Raw genomic sequence first — 21,812 nt, 5'->3', positions numbered from 1 at the left:
ACCAACTTGGACCTGAAGAAGAGTTTCGTGAAGCTCGAAAGCTTGTCTCTTCCACCAATGGAAATTGGTCCAATAAAACATAATACTTCACCTTGTCTGTCTCATTTCCTGGGATCTACAGAGCTACAACATTTCTAATTCTTGTGGAATCAGGAGAGGATAAGTCTTCAAAAAGTTTTTCTAAAAAGTACCTATAACTAATACAAAGGAAATTATAATTTTTTTTAAATTAAACTTTTAAAAATTAGGATGAAGGACATTTTCAGAAATTAAACATACAGTACAATGGGCATCCTGGAAAACTTGCTTTGTTAGCATTCAGTAGGTGGCGGCACCTGTTTATTTAGGACAACTGGAAAGATTTCAAAAGTAACTTTTGTCACATAGAACAATTGTGTATTTTACTATTTGGAACCCAACTGAGAACTACTTTAAATAAATAAACGGTGGCATTCTCATGGGAAATCCTGGCAGGAAACCTATACAACATGGCATAAGAACATTTATTTCAATAGATAATGGACCTAAATTATTTTATGAAATGTAATGCAAAACTGTGATATCAAAAGAGGTTTCCTACAGTGGCCTGCAAATAGGATCCAGTCTGAAATCCTCACAGCCAGAGATTTTCAAAAGTTATAATAAAGTAATTTTTAAACTAAAGGAGTTACCTTTAGCAGTCAAATTCACCAAACATTTTCAGAAGAGTAAGCAATAGAATTTTGCTTTGAAACATGAAGGTTTCTGCCTTGCTAAGAAGTGAAAGTGGTGAGTTGCATTTCTAGCATTCAAAGGTTGGTATCACTGATTCATTAGCTAACCATACTTTCTAAATAGTAGGGGTGCCAATTTTAGAAAAAACAAACCCCAAAGTGTACTTTAAATTAAAATATGTATTCAAAAGGTATCAGAGTAGCAGCCATGTTAGTCTGTATCCGCAAAAAGAACAGGAGTACTTGTGGCATCTTAGAGACTCAAATAAATTTGTTAGTCTCTAAGGTGCCACAAGTACTCCCATTCAAAAGGTAGAGTCTCTCCCTAGTTCACTGCAGTGGCAGAAGTCAGAGCAACATCACTGGAGAGAAAGGTTAAATGCAAAATGTCAGACTTTGAGCTTGTCTTCACTATGGGGGTAAGTCGACCTAAGTTATGCTACTCCAGCTATGTGAATAACGTAACTGGAGTCGACATAGCTTAGGTCGACTTACCCCGGTATCTTCACGGTGCTGAGTCGACGGGAGACGATCTCCAGTCAACTTCCCTTACTCTTCTTGGAGAGCTGGAGTACCGGGGTCGAACGGAGAGCGCTTTGCTGTCCATTTTGCGGGTCTTCACTAGACCTGCTAAACTGTTCCCTGCTGCATTGATTGCAGCAGCGTCAATCTCCCTGTAGTGGAGACTAGCCCTTTACCTTTTTAGTGCTCCCCAAACAAAACAACTGTGGATGGAGCAAAGGGGAGCAGGAGACGACCTGCCCCTATTGCTTGCAATACCAACCCTCCTTACCCCTGAATCTCACTGCTGTTATAGGTATTCAGGACCATTGAGTAGTGAGGGGTGGGCATGCCATAAAAAAAAGTAGCTGAGAGTATCTGAGGTGCTTCTAAAGAGAAGGAATAAGGTAAGTGCTTTCCCATTTGGTACCAGGCATGAAAATTGCTAGATACAAATAATCGTAAAGGGCAAAATTCACCCTTATGCAGAGATCTAGCACAAGGCTTATGCACCACTTAAATCTTCAGCATAGGGCTAATGTGGTACTTTAAGGGGAGATCTTTCGCTCTAAATGTCTTCAGCTCCCTATACAACAACAAAAAATACTGCACAGAAAAGCAATACCGAGTATAAACAATATTTATAGAAATCAAATGAAGTTCCATAACAAAATCATGAATCATGAAGTGATGAATACTCAGTTGAAGACTATACATATTATGTTGGCACTTTCACATTGCAGTGAACTGTACATTTTCAAGTATTTCCAATGGATTCCAATGAAAATCTTGGGCCTGATTTATCACTGGGTTACTGCAGGTAACACCATTGTAGCAACAGCATGACCCGAGCGTAAAACTGGAGTAACACAGTGGTGTATCATTCCCCAAACTTCCACAAAAATTGCATTAATATCTTTTAAACAGATAAATAATAATATATCCAAAACAAATCCAGAAGCTTGAGAATGTTTATTTGTACTTAGCACATACAAGGAAGATCAAAACAAATATTAATGATAGCATTTGTAAACAAATATACTTTACAAAGTTATATACTATCAAATTTGCTCTGAAAAAATGCAGGGTTATCCCTATTTACAAATGGATGTTTATTAAAATCAAGTTAAAAAAAACTACCAGTTTAAGATATCCCAAATATAAAGATATTACTTATTCCAGCAAACTTCAAAAGATCAGTTGTAAGGCCAAATTAATAAGAAAATATGAATAAAGATGGCGCTATGACTTTCTAAGTAAAATATAGGCAAGTGATCAAAATACCAGTCACGCCTATGTAAGGGCCTGAGTTTGTAAAGTGTACATCCAACTTCGCAGAAGTCTAACATCTTTTTTATTTAATCAGGACCCCTGTTTCCCCTTCCCTCAAGTACTACCTCTTGAATCAACCTCTTGGAGAAAAATTTTCACCAGGTAGTTTTATGTTTCCTCATGGTTTACATTCACAATTTCATTAAAAAAAAAAAAAAAATCAGAAAAAAGACAGCAGCACCCATTATTAAGGCATTATTTTTTTTAAACATTCCTTGTGTTCATAGCAGCAAATACTACCTTTAGGCATAGTATGCAATTTCTCATTGGTTTAATGAATACATCTGAGTAGTAATAGAGTAATCTATTAAGTTTAACATTATAGTGTTTTCCCTATACTTGTGTTTAAAGTTATATAAACACCTGTAATTTTATTTTGTGGGGAAAAAACCCTTTGATTATGTCAACAGGATCCCTTTATCACTGGCCATTTAAGTCATTTTTAATTACAAAAGTGAGTTTTGATTCTGTTTTTCATTTGTTTCACATCTCCTGTTCTTGTATCAGTTAAGAAACTAAATTTCCGATCCTTCATTTTTTAATTGGGTTCATAAATTAAACAAGCTGATAAAATAATTAGATGTGGTGTGTAATATTTTAAAGAAACATGCTCAGAGTCACACAAAAATATGATAAATTTAACAATTTACAAAAATTTCAGAACTTGAGCCACAGTGAACTCTGACCAGTTTTCACAAAACTTATCAGATTTTTACAAAAATATTGAAAATACTTCTTTCAAGATTGTCTAGGAACACTAACTAAACAACAAGATGGCCCTACAGATTAAGACACACACTTTTTACACAATATATGTTTAACATAATGCACAGACAGACAATGCTTATGGAATGTAATGATCATCTAAGATGGTAGGTGAAATTAGGATGACCCAGTTTCTCAAAGTGTTGTCATGAGTTTATCTTGGTACACCATACTTTGGATTCCTCCTAAATTCTTCTGGTTCTGATCTTGGATATACTGTAAATTGCGGTCATCTCCACTTGTGGTTGGTTTCCAATATGGCCTGTCATCTTGGTAGGGTGGCCTGTACCATTTGCACAGTTATTGGTTAGTGAGAGATGGAAGTAAATTTTACAATTATGAATGATATACAGTAATATGAGTTTATCAGATAGGCTCTATAATGTACATGAAAAATGATGGCGAGTGAACAGCCATGGAAGGGAGTAGTGGATAGAACCATGGGCTTGATGTAAAGTCCACTGAAGCCACTGGGAGTGTTTCCATTGACTTCAATGCACTTTGGATTAGATCCCGTGCACAGCACTTTTAGAATCTTTTCTTTCAAATGTTAAAAATAAAAATAATCATGCTTGAAAGCCACTGAATTTCCAGGGGAAAAGATTTAACTGCAGCAAGGCTAAGTGGCTTTGTTAAATGAGCAATAAATGCAGAATCATGCAAAAAGTTGAGCTAATGGAAGTACTATTTCCCAAAGGCTTAAAAATTAAAAACACGATAACATTAATGAAGCAATCAATCATCCACCCATAAATTCTGCCATTTGCTCAACTCTGATGGAGTTAGTTACACATTCATCTTGTTAAACCCAACAAAACTTTTAGTTCCTGCAGCTAGAATACAAATTTGTGTACAAATATACTCTGAATCCTGTAAAACCACTAGGAAGAAAAATACGTTTTTCCTAGCATACTGGTATAGGTAACTACTACCATCACCAAACTCTCCCAAGCTTTCTGAAGGTACTATGTACCAAATCACCATAAATCATTTCAAGAAGCAGTTGTTTTAAGCAACATGATGAAAAGTGAATAAAAATAATTGCGTAATGCCAGACATACTTCTGTATTAATACACTGAAGTTGCGTTAATTTTTTGAAACATTCTTTCTTTGTACGCTACTAAAGTAGGCTGAAAACAGTGAATCTAAAATTGAAAGTCAAGTTTTTATTTTACTTGAAGGGAACGTCAATAATAAATCTAAAAATTACAAATGACCATTAACCTCAGTTAGATCTTGGAAGAAAATTCAATCCTACAAGATTTTAATTGAGTAACAGCAGAACAGTTTTACTGAGGAGTTTTTATAGAGGTAAGACGGAAAGTGATTCTGCACCTTCTTATTTTGGAGTTTACATTATTTATAAAACAGAACAAAATGACCTCCCCTTATCTCTTGTCCCACCTCAAGCTCAATTCTGCAAGCCCAGCTGTGGGAGTTATATGAAACCAGGGCTTGATCCTGCCAGGGGCTGAGCACTCTGACACAAACCCTACCCAACCTCTTAAACACATACTCTAATTTTTATCACATGAGTAGTCCCGTTCACTTCAATGAGACTACTCACATGCTTCAAATGAAAGCATGTGTTTAATGCTTTGCTGGATTGGGGCCAGACTGCTCAGCACCTTTCAGGACTCATCTGAAGAGGGCCTGCAGGATTGGTCTGTTATGTATCTCTTGCAAGCTTAGCTTTGCAAACGCCATTTTTCATATTTTCCTGTAGCTCTTTCCAATGACCTTAATCTTCACTGAGGAAAAAAAAAAAGTTCTCTTACAAACTTTTTAACACACTGCTCTGCTTATCTCAACATTACTCTGCCTAAAGAAAAGCTTTAGGCTTTAAAAATATCAGAATTAACGAGACTGATATCATAAATGGAAATTCCTTTTAAAAAAACCCTTAAATGGATATACAAAATCTCTGTAGAGGCAGCTATTCTCTGGTAACAGGAAACTAGAGATTGTAGAGCTCATTCAGTGTTAAAATCAACAGGAGAGATTTTGAACAGTAATTTTATGTCAGATTCATTACATATTTTAAAGTCTTTTTTTCATAAAAGTAGTTTTGTTTTTATCTTAACATTTATTTTATTACCAGACTCTCTAGGAATTTTGAGATGGAGATAAGTAATCTGCAGATCCACCTGAGAAATATTGAGTCTTCCATCTCTATGCCCTTTCCCTGCTTCTTCAGTCCTATCATCTCAGACCAGACTATCCTTTCTTCCACCTTACAGCCTACCCTCACCACTAGTGCTCACCTACACTCAGCACCAAACTCCACCCACCCTGTGATGGAATTATCTTATCTAAGAATACTAAGAGGAAGAGGCAGGAAGATGGGATAGATGAGAACAGCAATATTACGCACTCACGGTGGTGCAAGTTATATACGTCTGAAAGTCCTAGACACTGTCTGGCAATAAAATAATACAAGTCAAAAAGAGTTATATTTACCTAGGAAAAAAGCACATAAAACATACTGATTTCAGTTCAGACTGAGTTTCTTCCAGTCTTGTTTTCACTTAATTCTTGTCTGATAGCACTAAAATTTAAGTCTTTATGTACTAAGATCAGCCATATTCATAGCTATACAGATACTGAATTTTCAAGTGGTAGTTTTAAAATGTTCTTTTTATGTGATTTTTTAAAAAATCTACCAATCTATTAATACAATGTTGAATAGGAAAGCACTATAATTTTCCATTTAAGTTTTTGGAGTACAGGAAAACGGTTGCCGCATATTACGAATCTGTACATTGTTGATTTAAGCCCACCCTAAAAGGACATGCTCCACTGTCTTCTGAGATTAAATGCTAATCAAAGTAAAATTAATTTTACTAAAAATATTAAGCACCTTACTGCCAGACACACAACCTACAGAAATTAATTCAAAAGGAAAATTTAATCCTAAAATTTTGTTTTGAATAATAAATTAAAAATAAATCTAAGCAAACTATCAAGTTCCTTTTAATAAATTTAATAGACTTAGAATATGTCAAAGCAAAAACTGAAGTGATTAACATACATCAATCCTCATAGTCTCATCACAGTTCTAATCCAACAGGTTGTTTAAAATAAAGAAGAAAAAAATGATTCTTCCCATACAATGAAGAGAGCTTACCTTACGTTCACAGGAGTATGAGGGTGCCAGTGTGGTGGACCAGGATGTATATTAGGGTGATACTGTGGCTGGAAGTAAAATATTAGCTTTGATTATGTCATTGTATCACTTCTTAATCGGATTGCATTTGATTAATTTTCTATGGAGCTCTTTTTAAAGTGAAGAGTTGTCCTCAATTACATCATCCTCATGCTACAATTGCCTGCATTGTTACTGCAATTTCATACTTTCACTACCAGTTGTACCAAAAAATGATTAAGGACCTGCCTTATAAATATACCAAATATCACAATTGCAGCTGTTGAAAGATGTGAGCATGAACTACTACCATGGAACCTACAGCTATGTCCACACTTGGAACTAGGGGTGTAATTCCAGCTCTTGTGCTAAAAATAATGCAGCAGCTGTGATAGCACAGGCAGCGGCACAAGTCCAGAGTAGGTAGCCACAGGGTTCAGGCGAGTTTGTACTCAACATGGCTAGCCCATGTCGCCATTCGCTTCTGCCCATGCTACACAACTATTTTTAGTATCAGGGGGTAGCCGTGTTAGTCTGTATCTACAAAAACAACAAAGAGTCTGGTGGCACCTTAAAGACTAAAAGATTTATTTGGGCATGAGCGACCAAAGGAACCATAACTGATTTAATGAGCCATTCGCAGTTTCACTGTACCGTCCATGTGTACTTAGACATGCATGGCTTAATCTTTGAGACAAGACTATTTTTAGTGTGCTGGTTAATTACAATATGTCTGCACAAGTGGAGACTCACAGCTCCCAGTTTCAAGTGTAGACATAATCCAAGGGACACTGTTATGCATAGAACAGTTCTCTACAGTGTAGTCTGACATTGTTTGAAGATAGCAGTCAACCAGGGATATCAGCACCACCTAGGGATTTGAAAGGCAAGATTCAGCCTCTCTCCCATGTTGCTCAACATGTGCATAGAGCAGGGGAGGGCAAACTATGCCCCGTGGGCCGGATCCGGCCCCTCAGGGCTTTGGATCAGGCCCGCGGCGCCGCTGGCACCACGTCCTTGCATCCCCTGGGCAGGGGGAGCAGAGGGCTCCATACATTGCTCTTCCCTCCAGGCACCGCCACCCACAGCTCCCATTGGCTGGGAACGGGGAACCGTGGCCAACGGGGGCTTCGGGGGAGGTACGGCAAGGGCAGCGCACGCAGAGCCCTCCACCTCCCCTCCCCCAGGGGCTGCAGTGCTTCTGGGAGCAGTGCGGGGCTGGAGACAGGGCAGGCAGGCAGGCAGCCCTGGCCCTAGTGCGTGCGTGCGCCGCTGCCATCCCGGAGCCACTTGATGTAAGCGGCGCTGGGCCGGATCCCAAACCCCTCCTGTACTCCACCCCAACCCCCTGCCCTGAGCCCCCTCGTATACCCTGCACCCCTCCTGTACCCCAACCCCCGCCCTGAGATCCCTGCTCCATCCTGCACCCCTGTGCACCCCAACTCCCTGCCCTGAACCCCCTTGTACACCCTGCACCCTTCCTGCACCCCAACCCCCTGCCCTGAGCTCCTGCTGCACCCTGCACCCCAGCCCCCTGCACTGAGCCTCCTGCCGCACCCTGCACCCCTCCTCTGCCCCAATCCCTTGCCCTGAACACTTTCCTGCACACTGCACCCCCTCCCACACCCCGCACTCCCTCCTGCACCCCACCCCCCTGCCCCAGCCCTGCATACAAATTTCCCCACCCAGATGTGGCCCTCGGCCCAAAAAGTTTGCCCACCCCCTGGCATAGAGCCTTTTGGTGAAATGATCTTCAAGCCCGGAGCTTTACGAAGCCCTAGCATGAGCTTGGTTACAGCTGAATGAAAGTGAGAAAATGTTTTTGCTGCTCCTTTTGGAAAGATATCACAACCCACATTTTTGCTCTGTTGCATAATTTCAGCATATCTGTTTGCTTGGGAAATGGGTGAAAAGCCATTTTTATTCAGAGTTTGGAGGGGGAGAAGGGTTATTACAGCAGTAAGGTCCAGAAGGACAACACCATGCTGATGACATTTCCTATGCCCATTAAGTGCTGATGAGACAATGACAGTGGAACAAAATCACTATGGAGGTTTTAAAATTTGTTAATTGAAAAATACATTATGATTAGTTTCTCGTACATGTGTTCCCTCTGGATGAAAATGCAACTTGCTCCCTCAGTAGCACTGAATGCTACTGTGAAGTATATGAAACAAGGGTGAGGGCCTCACTTCCACTCCAGGCCCTTTTCCCTGGTTAGGAGGGAAAGAATGGCATAAAGGGTCTGTAAAAGCCCCCAACCCAGCCACAGGAGAATTCCCCCTGGTGTAAACACCATGGAAGACAATTGTAAGAATGCCTACTGCGGATACCTCCTAACAAGCCCTGGCATAGGTGGTGTATTGGGGATGGGACCGCATGATGCAATGCTGCAAAGATTCTGGGTGGTGCTGCAGCCCATAAGGTAAGCCCCGGGGGTTGCCATAACTTAAACAGGCCCTCTAAGGCTGTCTAAATGTTTGGGGCTCCTTTCCAGTCCCCAGAGCTGCCCAGAATCAGGAGGGAGCAAAAGTGTCTCCCCACTGTGCTGCAGCAATTAGAGACAGAACAAAATCTCACCACAAGGGTATGAAAGGAACAAATCACAACAACAGGGAAGAAGGGGGAGAGAGGAGAAAATGAGTCACCTTAATTATAGGCAGCAATAACTTTACAATTAAAGTAATAAAACTAAAGTCAATATTCCCTCCAGCAAGTGTTACTCTTACCTGGTAGTTGTGGACTTCAGGATTATTTTTTGCACTAAAATAAGACAAAGAAAAAATAGCTTTTCTGTAATTAAAACAGACAAAAAATAAGAAAACTGATAATTTGCATGAATTAGTTTACTATGTGGGTGAACAAGATTGCGAACTTGATCCTTCAACTGGCTACACAAAGGAAAAGTTCTGTGCCTGTATGGAGTCCCTCTAAGTCTAACGAGGATATAGAGAAGCACAGACATCCGCACTCATGGAGCCAGTTGCAGGATTGAGGCCTAAACTTCTTATGAATATTGGAAACATGTTGGTACCAGGACAGATCTATCTTTTCGGGTCTTCTGCTAACAACAATGAAAACATTAACCCATCAGTCCTTCAAAATTCTGTAACATAGCAGTCCATTTTAATAATAGTAAGAGAACTACGAGTTCCTTGCATATTACATTTCCCCAAAAACATCAAAATGAAAATGATAGCTAAATAAACATCATTTCAGCCTCCCTCCCCCCCGGTATACTGTCTTGTACCTTTTATGACTACTAGAGACACCAACTTCCCAGATCCTGCATTATGCAAGTACATAATTTTATACAGAGGAGTAATCCCATTGACTTCAGTGGAACTACTCACAAGAGTAAAGCCTTAAATAATACACCTCTACCTCGATATAACGCTACCCAATATAACACAAATTCAGATATAACGCGGTAAAGCAGTGCTCCGGGAGGGGGATAGGGGGTTCCGCACTCCAGTGGATCAAAGAAAGTTCAATATAACGCAGTTTCACCTATAACCCGGTAAGATTTTTTGGCTCCCGAGGACAGCGTTCTATCGAGATAGAGGTGTAGTATGAAAATGTCAAACATTCCAGAGTACCAAAAAAGTTTGCAGAAAGTGTTACTTTTCTAAACTATATTTCTTGAAGCTTGTAAGAGTGCTTGTCCTCATTTAGGGCTAAGTTCATGGCAAGTTTGAACTTTTTAAAAATACAAGGCATTTTTAATTTAATCAAGTGCAAAAAAAGTGTGAAAAATTTCTAACTGGAGAAAACCAACCTTTTCCTCCACATTTCTGAGACTGATAAAACAAACATGGCCAAATTAAACTAAAAAATAACCCAGCCCACCATCCATTCCCTGGCTAACGAAGTAAGAAATGGCAGCTCAAAGGCTAATTTTTAAAAAGTTAAAAGCACCTGTACTTAGGGATTCATAAAGCAAGTACCTTCTTCACCATAACCCTGCTGTTGCTACTGACACATTTCACTAAAAAAAAAAAAAAAGGGGGGGGGGGGGGCGGCCACAACACAATTGCCTAGCATAAATTAAGAGCTAGAAAAGTTAGTGTGGTTCCATGTACTCCTGATTTCACATGATTACGAAGTGACAATGAGTCAGTTACCACATGAAAATGCTAATTTAATAACACCTCTAATTCAGTTTTATGTAGCACAGTGCTCTGTTTTTAGAGAGGTATAACAAAATGTATACCCGATGTTACAAATTCAAAAGCATTAGTAGTTTGCTCAGCAAAGGTCTGCTTGTACCACAGTGAACATTCAGGGGCAAAGAAAAGACTATTTATTTTAACTTACAGGGCAGCAACCGATAGTGTTAGATGCTCAACATAATGACAAGATCAGAAAGAAAATAAGCTCAATTTTGCTCCTACTTTCAAAGGACAGAAATCCACTCAGACAAAAAGAAAAGCAAACACAGTTTCATACTTAGCCCCTGATCTCACACTGTGGTCAGCTAGCGCAGGTGCAGGATTCGGTGCTAGCCAACCCTGATGCAGGAACAGGGCCTTAGGACTCATTGCCAAACTGTAAGAATGAACACGCAATGAGAATCTGGATACACTTACCACAGTTGTGCTGCCTTCACAGGATTGTTTGCTTAAAAAAAAAAAAAAAAAAAAAAAAAAGTTAATCAACATTTACCTTTCAAAGAGAACTTACTGCCCCGTAACTGTGGTTCTTTGAGATACCGTAGTCTAAGTGTACCCCATATGTGCAAGACAGGAATATTTTTTTTTTGAGTAGCATCATCTGTCAGGGCTGTGCATGTACTTTGTGCTCCAACACGAGGCAATGCAGTCACAACCCTCTCTCTGTTCCCTTGGGATTCAAAGCTAATATTAGCTACAGACTCCAAAAAGCGGAGATAGAGGGCAGGTCACGGGATCCGCACTGACCCCACAGTTACTGTAGGGTAAGTAACCGATCTCTCTTCTTTATTAGGTCAGTGTGGATCCCACTGTAGTTCACTTCAACATCATCGGGTGCAAGAAGATAGAGTATGACTGTTCTGGAGCAGGATATGCTGATTCTGCTGCAAGGTGAACCCTGGCAGTATTGAGAAAAGAAGACCGAAGGGTGACCCAATAACAGTCTTCAAATATGTTAAGGGCCGTTATAAAGAGGATGGTGATAAACTGTTCCCCGTCACCTGAAGGTTGGCCGAAAAGTAACAGGCTTAATCTGCAGCAAGGGAGATTTAGGTAAGATAGTAGGAAAAACTTTCTAATTCTACTGGTAACTAAGTACTGGAATAGGCTTCTAAGAGAGGTTGTGCAATCCCCATCATTGGAGGTTTAAGACCATGTCCAGGATGGTCTAAGTTTACTTGGTCCTGCCTCAGTACAAGGGGCTGGATCTGATGACATCTCAAGTTTCCTCCCAGCCCCACGTTTCTATTATTTTATTCAGTCTGATGGCTCTCTGTTCCAGGATGCTCATATGTAAATTTAGTTTGTTCTGAGACCATGTTCCTGGCATCTGCAGGTGGTTCAAATGGGCATCCCATCCTGTCCCTGAAGCATCTATGATAAATGTAACAGTTAGGGAGAGAGCAGAGAATGGGATCGATCCCTTTCCGTATATTCACTGGGAGTAGCCATCCAACAGAGCTCTTGTAGGTCTTGGGGAGGATCTGTGGCTTGGAGCAGTGTGGCTCCCAGCTAGATGTCAAAGATACCTCTTCGCCAGAGGACGAAAGATGAGAGGGCTTCAGGTAGTGATACAGGATGCAGGGTTGCTCTAACACTGAATCCTGTTCCTCCTGATACTCTGATGTGTGTCTGGCCAGAGATGCTGAAGGGAGGAGTGACCTCTTCCTTGAGCAAAGTTGAGTCTGGCTTCTCGATGCCCAAGATGGTGGACCCCAATAACCCCAACAGGGCCACAGTATTAAGAATACCATTGGCATTATCCAATCTTGTGCCATTCCCGAGGCGGTGGCTGGGGCAGAGCCCTGTTGAGGAATCAGGTGAGTCTCTCCATGGTGTCAGCCACTGAGCTGAGGGGAGAAGGTTCTCTACTTGAAGATGGAGAGAACATACACCTTTGGTGACAGTGAGGAGGAGTAGACATCTTGTAGGGGGCTCTCTGCACTGGGATTTATACCAGAATTGGCAGGTGCTTCAGCACTGATGGTTGTTCCGGTTCTCCCCTAGGCTTATCCTCCATGGTCAATGTCGACACTGAAGGGTGTAGTCCAGAGGCTGTGTGTTGTTTCTCCTTATGGGAGAACACTGATCTTTGCCCGGAGTCTTTGCCTCTTTATTTGAAGTGACTCCCCTCAGTGTTGGACTTTGATGGCACAAGTGCTAGTGCTGGATTTGATGTTGATGATGTTTCAATGTTGGGGGTGACTGTGCCGGTGATAGCTCCTTTCTTGGTGCGGTTTTCTCTGCACTGGGTTTAGGTGTAGCCTGTCTGCTGGAGGAATGCTGGATGACACTGGCTAGTCCAGTAGCAGGACCTTGGAGTTCGTCTCCTCGGGATCTGAGGATACCTTCATGATTTGTTCCAGAAGGTGTAGTTTGAGCTTCATCTCATGTCCTAGTGGAAAATGGCAGGTACACAGAGTACTTGCTAGGTCTATGCAACTCACTTAGACAAAAGAAGCTCCTATTGTGCCCCCACTGCAAAATGGACAGGGCTGTACAGGGTGTATATACGGGGGATCAGCACGGGGTGTGTGTGTGTGTGTGTGTGTGTGTGTGTGTGTGTGTGTGTGTTGAACTATCAATACTGGGTTCAGATGGATTGATGTGATTTGCAGCAGTCAAAAAAAATCAAGGTAATCAAAACAGAGTTCTGAAGAATTTCTGAAGGTTTGCAGAAATTGTAGCCAAAGCTAAGAACTAGTAGGTCGGACATTCCACAGGTTCAGTGCCACAAGCAGTCAGAGGGAATGAGGGAAAGTCACGGCCACGCCGCCCTTTATACTGTCACTCAGGTCCATGAAAAGGCACAGGGTGCACGTGCAGACTTTGCTACTCAAAAAAAATAAAATAAAAAAAATACTGCTGTCACATGCATGAGGTGGGATCCACACTGAGACAGACTCAGAGAATGATAAATACCAGTTTTATAAGATTGTTTTGTAGCTGACATAAGCACAGTGGAAACAAAAGATGGGACCAGTAACCCCGTAGATGCACACATAGAGAAGTACCTCTAGATGTGGTTCTCCCCATTCCCATGCAGAAAGGGAAAGGGGAGAAAATCAAAAGGGTTGCCAACCCCACACATTCCAAAATCACAAATCAGTCACACAAAAATAATTGTCCAATGTAGCTCCAGGTTTGCACCTGCAGCTGAGCTTGCAGGTGCCCGGGGAACGTATAACTCTGGCTGAGGATGGGGAAGAAGACAAGACACAGGAATGGTGAAGGATGGGAGAGGATGCAGGATAACACAAAGGATAACACAACAAAACTGACTCAGGGGAAAAGTTGCTACCTTTGATTTTTCAGCTGGTGACTCATTCGGTTATACTCATCATACTGAGTTATAATTTTGTTTGCTTTGAATATGGTCATCTATACACCAGTAGAAATTCTGCAACATGCATGTGTGGCTGTGCTGTTAGTGAGCATACAATTAGTTTAATGAATATGTATAATTCAAGTGGGTTAAATAAAAACCCCACCTTTAAAAGTTGAATGCCTTCGCGATGGATACCGTTTGCTGGGTTTTCTTTCAAATGTACTGGTTCTGCGTAACCTGGATCCATGTGTTGCTTGATACTCTGTTCGACCACTAAAAAAAAATGTTTTTTTAGTTAGAGAGAGTGACTAACTCCACCCTTACTTTGTGCTTATCAAACATGCTTAGAGAAACCAAGCTGCTTTGCAAAGAGTAATAAATAAATAAATAAATAATCTTGGAACGAACTGGACAAATCTTGTATTTTTGTCCTGAGTCTTCTTGTGTCCTCAAATAAATACAAATGCCCAGTTATTTCATTAAATACCTGAATCTGAAGCGTGAACCCAGCCTTATGAAGTCAGATCTGCTAGATTTACTGTTTGCTGGTATTCGCAGTCTGAAGAATGCGTGGTGTTCCACAGCACATTTCCACAAATGTTTGCATGTTTTTGCATTGTCTAACCGGAAAACAAATGTGTGCTCTTGTTCTCTGCCCTAAATGCAGAAACAAAAAAACTTTGGAAGTTGGCAAGCATGATATTTGTTAATGGCGAACACAAAAGAGAAAGGGCCTGATCCAACAAAGCACTGAGCCCCTTCAGCTTCTGGTGGCCAACAGGAGTTGAACATACTCAGCCCTTCAATGGATCAGGTTCCAAGTAAGGGGGGAAAAATTACCTGCTCATCATCTTCTACGACCACAAGTGTTAATTTGCTCTTTTTGAAGTCCATTTTAGTGATTTTAGGCCTACACATACAGGAAATAAACAGACATTTTATAAATTTAGGATTTTTAGTTAAAGAAAAACAAACAAAATGGTATATAAGAGGGTTTACAATAATGGGACATCTGACCTCATAATGTATTTAAAATATAAATATATGTTTAACAAATCACTTTAGATTTTGTTGAAACATAAATTGACCTAGTCGGAAGCATGTATCTTAATCTATTTTGATATTGCAAAATCAATCTCCCTTCTTAAATCCACCACACTATACATTCAAACCAAGCCAAAACTCATTATTTAAAAGGGGGAGGATTACAGCAGTTAACAAATTGGGATATAAAGCAAAAAATGAATTACCAAAAAAATAAACCTATTTTGTTTGCTCCTTCAAAGATCAATATGCCTGTTGGCGTAAGTCCAAGTGCATAGTCACATCCGTCTCTTCCCTACAACCAAACACATGATGGAATAATCAATATGCAGTCACTAGCACAAATCTTAATATGGTAGTAACTCAAAACTTTTGTTATAACATATAGAATTAAAGTCTGTTTGGATGTTTTAATAGTAGAGAATTATGACCTGTTTATGAAGAGATTCACATTCTTCTATTTACAGTCTCTTCCACTCCCCACAGAAATAAATGACAATGTAGGTCTTACCTTAACCACATGCATATCTACACCATACATTTCCAACCATTTAGCTTTGTTCAAGTAGCACAATTCAGCCTGTGCTGGGGTTTTTCCCCTGTGAAAATAAAATGGAAAATGTACTTTAGTTTGCAATAGAATACTTTCTTATATACAGTATAACTTCCCTTTTCATCCATTACCCAGGCTCCCCTGCCTAGGACCCTGACTCTGCAAAGCATTTAAATACATGCTTAACTTTATGCATGTGCTTAGTCCATCCCTGTTCAGCAAAGTATTTAAACACAAGCTTAATTGTTTTCTATATAAGCTGGGTCTTAATTAGAGGCTTAAATGCTTTGCTGAATTGGGGCCTAGAAGACTACAGATAGACTCCATGCAACTGAATTCATACACAGCAGAACTTTTTCATTTTAGCCATCCTGCATTCTTACCATTGAATGCAATCTCCTTTTACCCAGTCACGTAGACTTGATAAAGTGATTGGTTTACATTTAAATGCTGCCAGTTGCATGCAAATACGATCTTAATTTCTGCAAAGAAAGTGCATAACTGGCTGGATATACACTAATATAAAAACTTTCTAATAAACATTGTGCCACAGCAGCACCTGCATTGATTACACCATACACCTTCAATTAGTGAAGTGTTTTTCAAAACAATTTCAAAACTCAGACTTTCAAAGCTGTTAAGGAATTGGGCATCATAAATATGTTTAGGGGCTCTGAAAATCTCTTGCAAGTAGTGGCCGTTGGTCCATGCCTCCGCCCTGGACTGTCACATGCTCAGCACGGAGGATATAAGGGTAGGTGCAGACTGACTGCCTTTCCAGCTCCTACCACGAATCCAGTCATAGGCCGAAGCAGAGGGGAAGGAGGGTGAGTAGTGGAATATAGATAGGGACCACACATCTGAGAACTTGTAGTTACAGGTAAGTAACCTCCATTTCTTCTTCAAGGGCCAGTCCCTATGAGTGCTTCACACATGAGTGACTGGCAAGCAGTCCTCAATAGGAGGAGGGGGTTGCGAGGATACAGGAGGTATAGATGTCTGTAACACTGCAATTCCAAAGTCTGTGTCAGCAGAAGAGGCTTGAACCAGAGTGCAATGCTTTGTGAAAGTGCGTATGGAACTCCAGGTTGCAGCCTTACAAATGTCCAACTAGGGTGAACAGACAGCAAATGTGAAAAATCAGGACAGGGGGTGGGGGGTAATAGGAGCCTATATAAGAAAAAGACCCAAAAATCAGGACTGTCCTTATAAAATCAGGACATCTTGTCACCCTATGTCCAACAGAGGCACTTTTCAAACTGTTGCTACAGAGATTGCCTGTCCTCTAGTGGAATGGACTCTCACTCAATCCGGGTGAGGGAGATGCATGTGACCTTAACAGCATCACAGTGCAAGAGGCTTATTGGTATCTGATAGGGAGGTTCTGCTGACCTGACCAGTTCAGTGTACCGCAACTCATTAATGTCAAACTGTATCAGCTACGTGTCATGTAAGGTATAACTACAAAATTAACAACACAGAGGTAATTAGTATTCTTGCATGGTGTATATACAGTAAACACCCAAGAGACCATATGAAGGAAATGTGGAACTAAAGTGTGTTTACCAGACAGGTCTGGGGAGTGGGTAAGCAGGTTTCTCCCAGACTAAGGACAAGCTGATGCCTTCAGCAGGTGTAATCAAAATTGATTAGCAATCACTGGCAAGTAGCCATTCATTTGCATTGCAAAGAGCAGGAACAGATCAATTTGCATTTTTGAAAAAAAAAATGGGGACGAAACCAACATAGGACTTCCTTCACCAGACTCCAGGTCTCCTTTCTCACAGCTTGAATTTTATTTTATTTTGGGGGGCAACCTTCAGTAGAATCCATTTTAAAGGTTAACTGGACTATAAAAGAGAGAGACAAAGAACATCAAGTGACCTTTCACTTAAGATGACAAAGGAACTGAGCACTTTGAACGTTGCGGAAGAAGATGACCAGAGGGGTAGGGCAGCCATCTAGTTGGAAGGGAGTGTGGTAAGAATCTTACCTTGACATAAGATGGTAGTTTTGTTAGGTATTAGCCTCTAAAAAGCGTTTTTCACTTTTATTTCCTTGTAACCATTTCTAACTCTATCCTTTATACCTGAACTCACTTGAGATCCTATCTCCTTTGGCTAGTAAACTTGTTTTACTTTTTAATCTAAACAAACCCAGTGTTGTGGGAAGTGATTATTAACTCCACTTAAAGTGATAAGCTATGCAGTTTGTCTCTTTAGAAGACCAAACAAACCTTATTATTCCTCTAAATGGTCCAGGAAAGGGCTAGATATTGCAGAGCACATTAATTTTGGAAAATTTGGGATGAGGGGTGTTGGGGTTAATCTTACCAGGTGTAACCAAAAAGCTGGTGCGTACTTGGAGTGTAGCAAATAGGCTGCTCGAATCAGCATTGCTGGTCCAGAGTTGCTTATTACAAAGACACTCAGTGCATGCTTGTATGCTGGCTGGGAGCAACCAGACAAGAGAATTACAGCAGCATACAATTTAAAGCACCTACGGTTACAGGCAGATGGTATCACAACCCCTCACTGGGCTGGACTGGACCCCAGAATGTGACAATGTGCCAACTGATAGAAAAAGAGGATACAACCAGAAATCCACGGAGTATTGGAGCTGATATGACTTCTCCGTGTCCACTCTGCTATAGCAACGAATAGTCTGGGCAATTTCCCAAATGGTTTCATTTTTTGCAGGTAGAATGCCAATGCTCATCAGACGTCAAGAAAATGGCATCTCCTTCCTCACTGGAGGCATTCAGGAAAAATACCAGTGCGTGAATCGATTGGTTTATGTGGAACTCAGGAATTACCTTTGGGATGAACTTTAGGTGGAAGTGAAGGGATACCTTTTCTTTATGAAGTATAGTGTATGGTGGGTTGGGCCAGGTAATGGCAACCAGGAAGGTGACCTTAACAGACTGGTGGGACATTAAGAACATGGCCCGTGATTCAAAAGGTGGCCCAGTGGTAACTCCCACTCATAATTGGGGATGAAATGCCTCCTGAGGCTCTCCACCAGTGAGTTCTGAGTGCCTGGGAGGTGCATCACACAAATTGTGATGTGGTTCCAGATACACCATAAGTTGACTGCCTCTGTGTGCACTGCAAAGGATTTTACCCCTCCTTATTTGCTGTTATAGAAAACAGTTGTCATGTTGTCTGACATTATCCAAATGTGTCAGGATCATATCAGTGGGAGGAATGCACTGCATGCCTGTCTGACTGCACTTGGTTCCAAAAGATTGATATGCATCCCAGGTTTCTACGGTGTCCGTGTATCTTGTGATGTGACTCTGCCCATGTGGGCTCACCAGCCTATGAGGGATGCCTCCGTGATTATCATCATGTTGGCTGTGTACGTGTGCACGAGGCAGGGTAGGGGTAGGAAAGGGACTCCAATGCACACAATTTGGGGGCTCTGAGCGAAGCCCTGATATTGACTGGCACTGTCACGGTGTTCATGCTGTGTATGGCACATATACCAACCAGAGCCAGGCTTGCAAACAATGGAGTTGCAGCCTAGCAAATGAGCATACGAGCAGGAGGCCATGTGACTGAGCAAAGACAGACAGATCCGGACTTCTGTTCTGGGTTTGGGCATGACTTGGTTTATCAGATTGCTCATGACTAAGAATCTGTCTGCAGGGAGGGAGGCTCTTGCTTGCAGTCAAGTCCAGGGTCACGACTATAATGTTGATGAGCTGTGTGGGGGTCAAAATACACTTTTCCATGTTTATGCAGATTCCCAAGGATGCCAGCAGGCAGAGAAAGAACAAAGTTGACAACTGAACTTCCAGATAGGATCTGCCTGTAAGAAGCCAGTCATTCCAATAAAGGAAAATGATGTAGCCATTTCATCTCATCTGTGCTACCACCACTGAGAAGATCTTGGTGAAGACCTTGGGTGCTGTTGTCAGACACAATGGGAGTCCTCTGAACTGGGAGTGTTCCTGTCCTACAAGAAACCTGAGGAACCTGTGGGTCAGGTGAACATCCACAGGAAAGTAAGCATCTTTCATGTCGAGAGCTGCTCATCATACGTCTTTTTTCTAAGCAGGGAATTAATGAGGCCAACTTAACCATGCAGAATTTTAATTTGTGAATATAAACATTTAACTGACGTAGGTTGAGAATGGGCCTCCATCCTACCTTTTTCTTGGGAACTATGAAATTGTGGGAGTACAACCCTTTCCCTGGATGCTGAGGTGAAACTTGCTCTATAGGTCCTCGTTTGAGGAGCAAGTCTACCTCCTCGTTTGAGGAGGATCTTCTCATGAGCGCAGACCCTGAATAGGGGCCAGAAAGGGGACTTCTGAGTAGGCGGAGAAAGAAATTTGATGGTAGCTAACGTGGATGATATCTAGTACCCACTTGTCTGTTACAGCCCTCCAGTTGTGGGCAATGTATGCTAGGCAGCCACCAAAGGGGAATTTGGAAACAGGTGAGGATGATATCATCATTATGTTGCAACTCCCCAGAGTCCGGTCAAAAGTAGCCTTTAGCCAGTGGATAAGGCTGGGTAGCTGTCGTTGAGGGATGGGGCTGCATACCTTGGCCTCTAAGCTCTTGGATGCTTGCATGGTGGTTCATATGGTCGTTGGTGCTAGAAAGGCTATGGAAGAGGTCTCAGCTTACATACCTGTTTACGATGCTTCCCCTCTGTGATGCTGGCAGACCAAATGCCAGCTCATGTCAAAGTTCCCATGTCTCAATTGAACACTGACAAACACACAGCTGGAACCAGTCTGGCTCAACTGTGCGTTAGTATTGTTAAAATAGGTATTAGAATTACAAGAATGTGTTTAGACTTTACTGAATGCTTGTAAATTGCTGCATGCATTAATCTCACTTATAACATCTGTATCCCATATTGGGAGGTTGTATTGTGAACCTCTGTGACTGTAAATTAATGTGAAGGGCTGATCTTAAACAGAAGGTGCTATGTCCTTCCCAAGAGCCAACCTCCATTGACACCAGACAGACTATTGTTTGTTATTCTGCTCTCTCCCCCATAAAGATGAGTCATGCACGTGGATTCCTCCTTATCAGCTGAGTTTGCAGCTCAGAGCACAGAGTAGGAAAGGATAAACACCCCCCCCCCAACATAGGTATCTCTATGCTGCTTGGACTCTGGAAGGCAAGGTTTTTCCAGGCATAAGCAAGAGATTGCCAGCTGCTTAGCCTGGGTTAGCCTTAAAGGACATATAGAACTTGCTGATTATACTTGCTTCTATTACCTTTTGAAATTAAAGAATCTAACTCATATATATCTGTTTATCTGCTTTAACCTTGCAAATAACTCTGTTTTCCCCCCATATAATAAATCTTTAGATAGTTTATTATAAGATTGGCTTCAAGTGTTGTCTTTGGGTGAGATCTAAGGTGCAATTTGTGACGCTGCACTCAATATGATTTTATGAAAATATGCTAACGAGTGTGAATATAATGAAACTGGAATATGCTTCACCAAAAGGTCTCTTGTAAGGTATCATTTCAAAGCTTATAATCTACTGAGTGTGGTCATCCTATTTGTATAAATGTATCATTCTTGTATTTGAAATTAGAAATATGAAATTAACTCTGATGTCTTATTGTAATTATGCAAAGTGTGGGAATCTTGATGGCTCCCATCAACTAGGACAATTGGTTGTAAATGGCTCTATTTACTTGCAAGCCTTCCTGTGAGTCAGGCCAGGAAGAATGAAGGCTTGGGGTCTCACAGGACATGTGACCATGTCACCTCATACTGGAATCCATCTTAAACCTGGTGCTTTTCTATTTAGAAGGAAGGGTAGGAACCCAGAAAGAGATAAAGGATTCCACAGCCCTGTGCCAAAGATATAAAAGGGGGTGGAACAGAACAAAGGGGTGGCCAGTCATGAGAAATCCCTGAGCTACCTTCTGAGCTGTAACTAACAAGCACTGTTTCAGAGGAAAGGATTGGGCCCAGACTAGAAATGAGTCTAGTCTGTGAAAGAAGCTTATTGGAACATTCCTGAGGGTGAGATTTACCTGTATTCAGTTTCTTAATGTATTAGGCTTAGACTTGTGTGTTTTGTTTTATTCTTATTCTGTTGTGTCTGTTATTACTTGAACCCTCTTAAATCCTACTTTTTATACTTAATAAAATCACTTTTGTTTATTAATAAACCCAGAGTAAGTGATTAATACCTGGGGGAGCCAACAGCTGTGCACATCTCTCTATCAGTGTTATAGAGGGTGGACAATTTATGAATTTACCCTGTATACGTTT

The 21,812-nt window shown here is 41.1% G+C and overlaps 1 protein-coding gene across 2 annotated transcripts in view; it reads right to left on the bottom strand.

Annotated features, from left to right (window-relative positions):
• EPB41L4B (erythrocyte membrane protein band 4.1 like 4B) overlaps positions 1–21,812 on the bottom strand; it is a 267,846-nt gene that overhangs the window by 120,123 nt on the left and 125,911 nt on the right. The window contains exons 8-16 of one of the 2 annotated variants that reach the window (XM_054019077.1): positions 15,513–15,600; positions 15,208–15,296; positions 14,798–14,867; positions 14,445–14,614; positions 14,121–14,230; positions 11,047–11,077; positions 9,187–9,220; positions 6,440–6,507; positions 2,172–3,594 (exon numbers count right to left, since the gene is read on the bottom strand). In XM_054019077.1, coding sequence (XP_053875052.1) covers positions 3,447–3,594; positions 6,440–6,507; positions 9,187–9,220; positions 11,047–11,077; positions 14,121–14,230; positions 14,445–14,614; positions 14,798–14,867; positions 15,208–15,296; positions 15,513–15,600 — 808 coding nt within the window. In that variant the 3' untranslated portion in view covers positions 2,172–3,446. Of the gene's footprint in view, positions 1–2,171; positions 3,595–6,439; positions 6,508–9,186; positions 9,221–11,046; positions 11,078–14,120; positions 14,231–14,444; positions 14,615–14,797; positions 14,868–15,207; positions 15,297–15,512; positions 15,601–21,812 lie in introns of those variants that run through there. The other variant, XM_054019078.1, reaches the window with a different exon arrangement.

Source organism: Malaclemys terrapin, chromosome 2 (genome assembly GCF_027887155.1).
Source record: "Malaclemys terrapin pileata isolate rMalTer1 chromosome 2, rMalTer1.hap1, whole genome shotgun sequence".
Lineage (NCBI taxonomy): Eukaryota > Metazoa > Chordata > Testudines > Emydidae > Malaclemys > Malaclemys terrapin.
The sequence above is the reverse complement of the archived record's forward strand: the minus strand, read 5'-3'. Positions and strand labels throughout refer to the sequence as shown.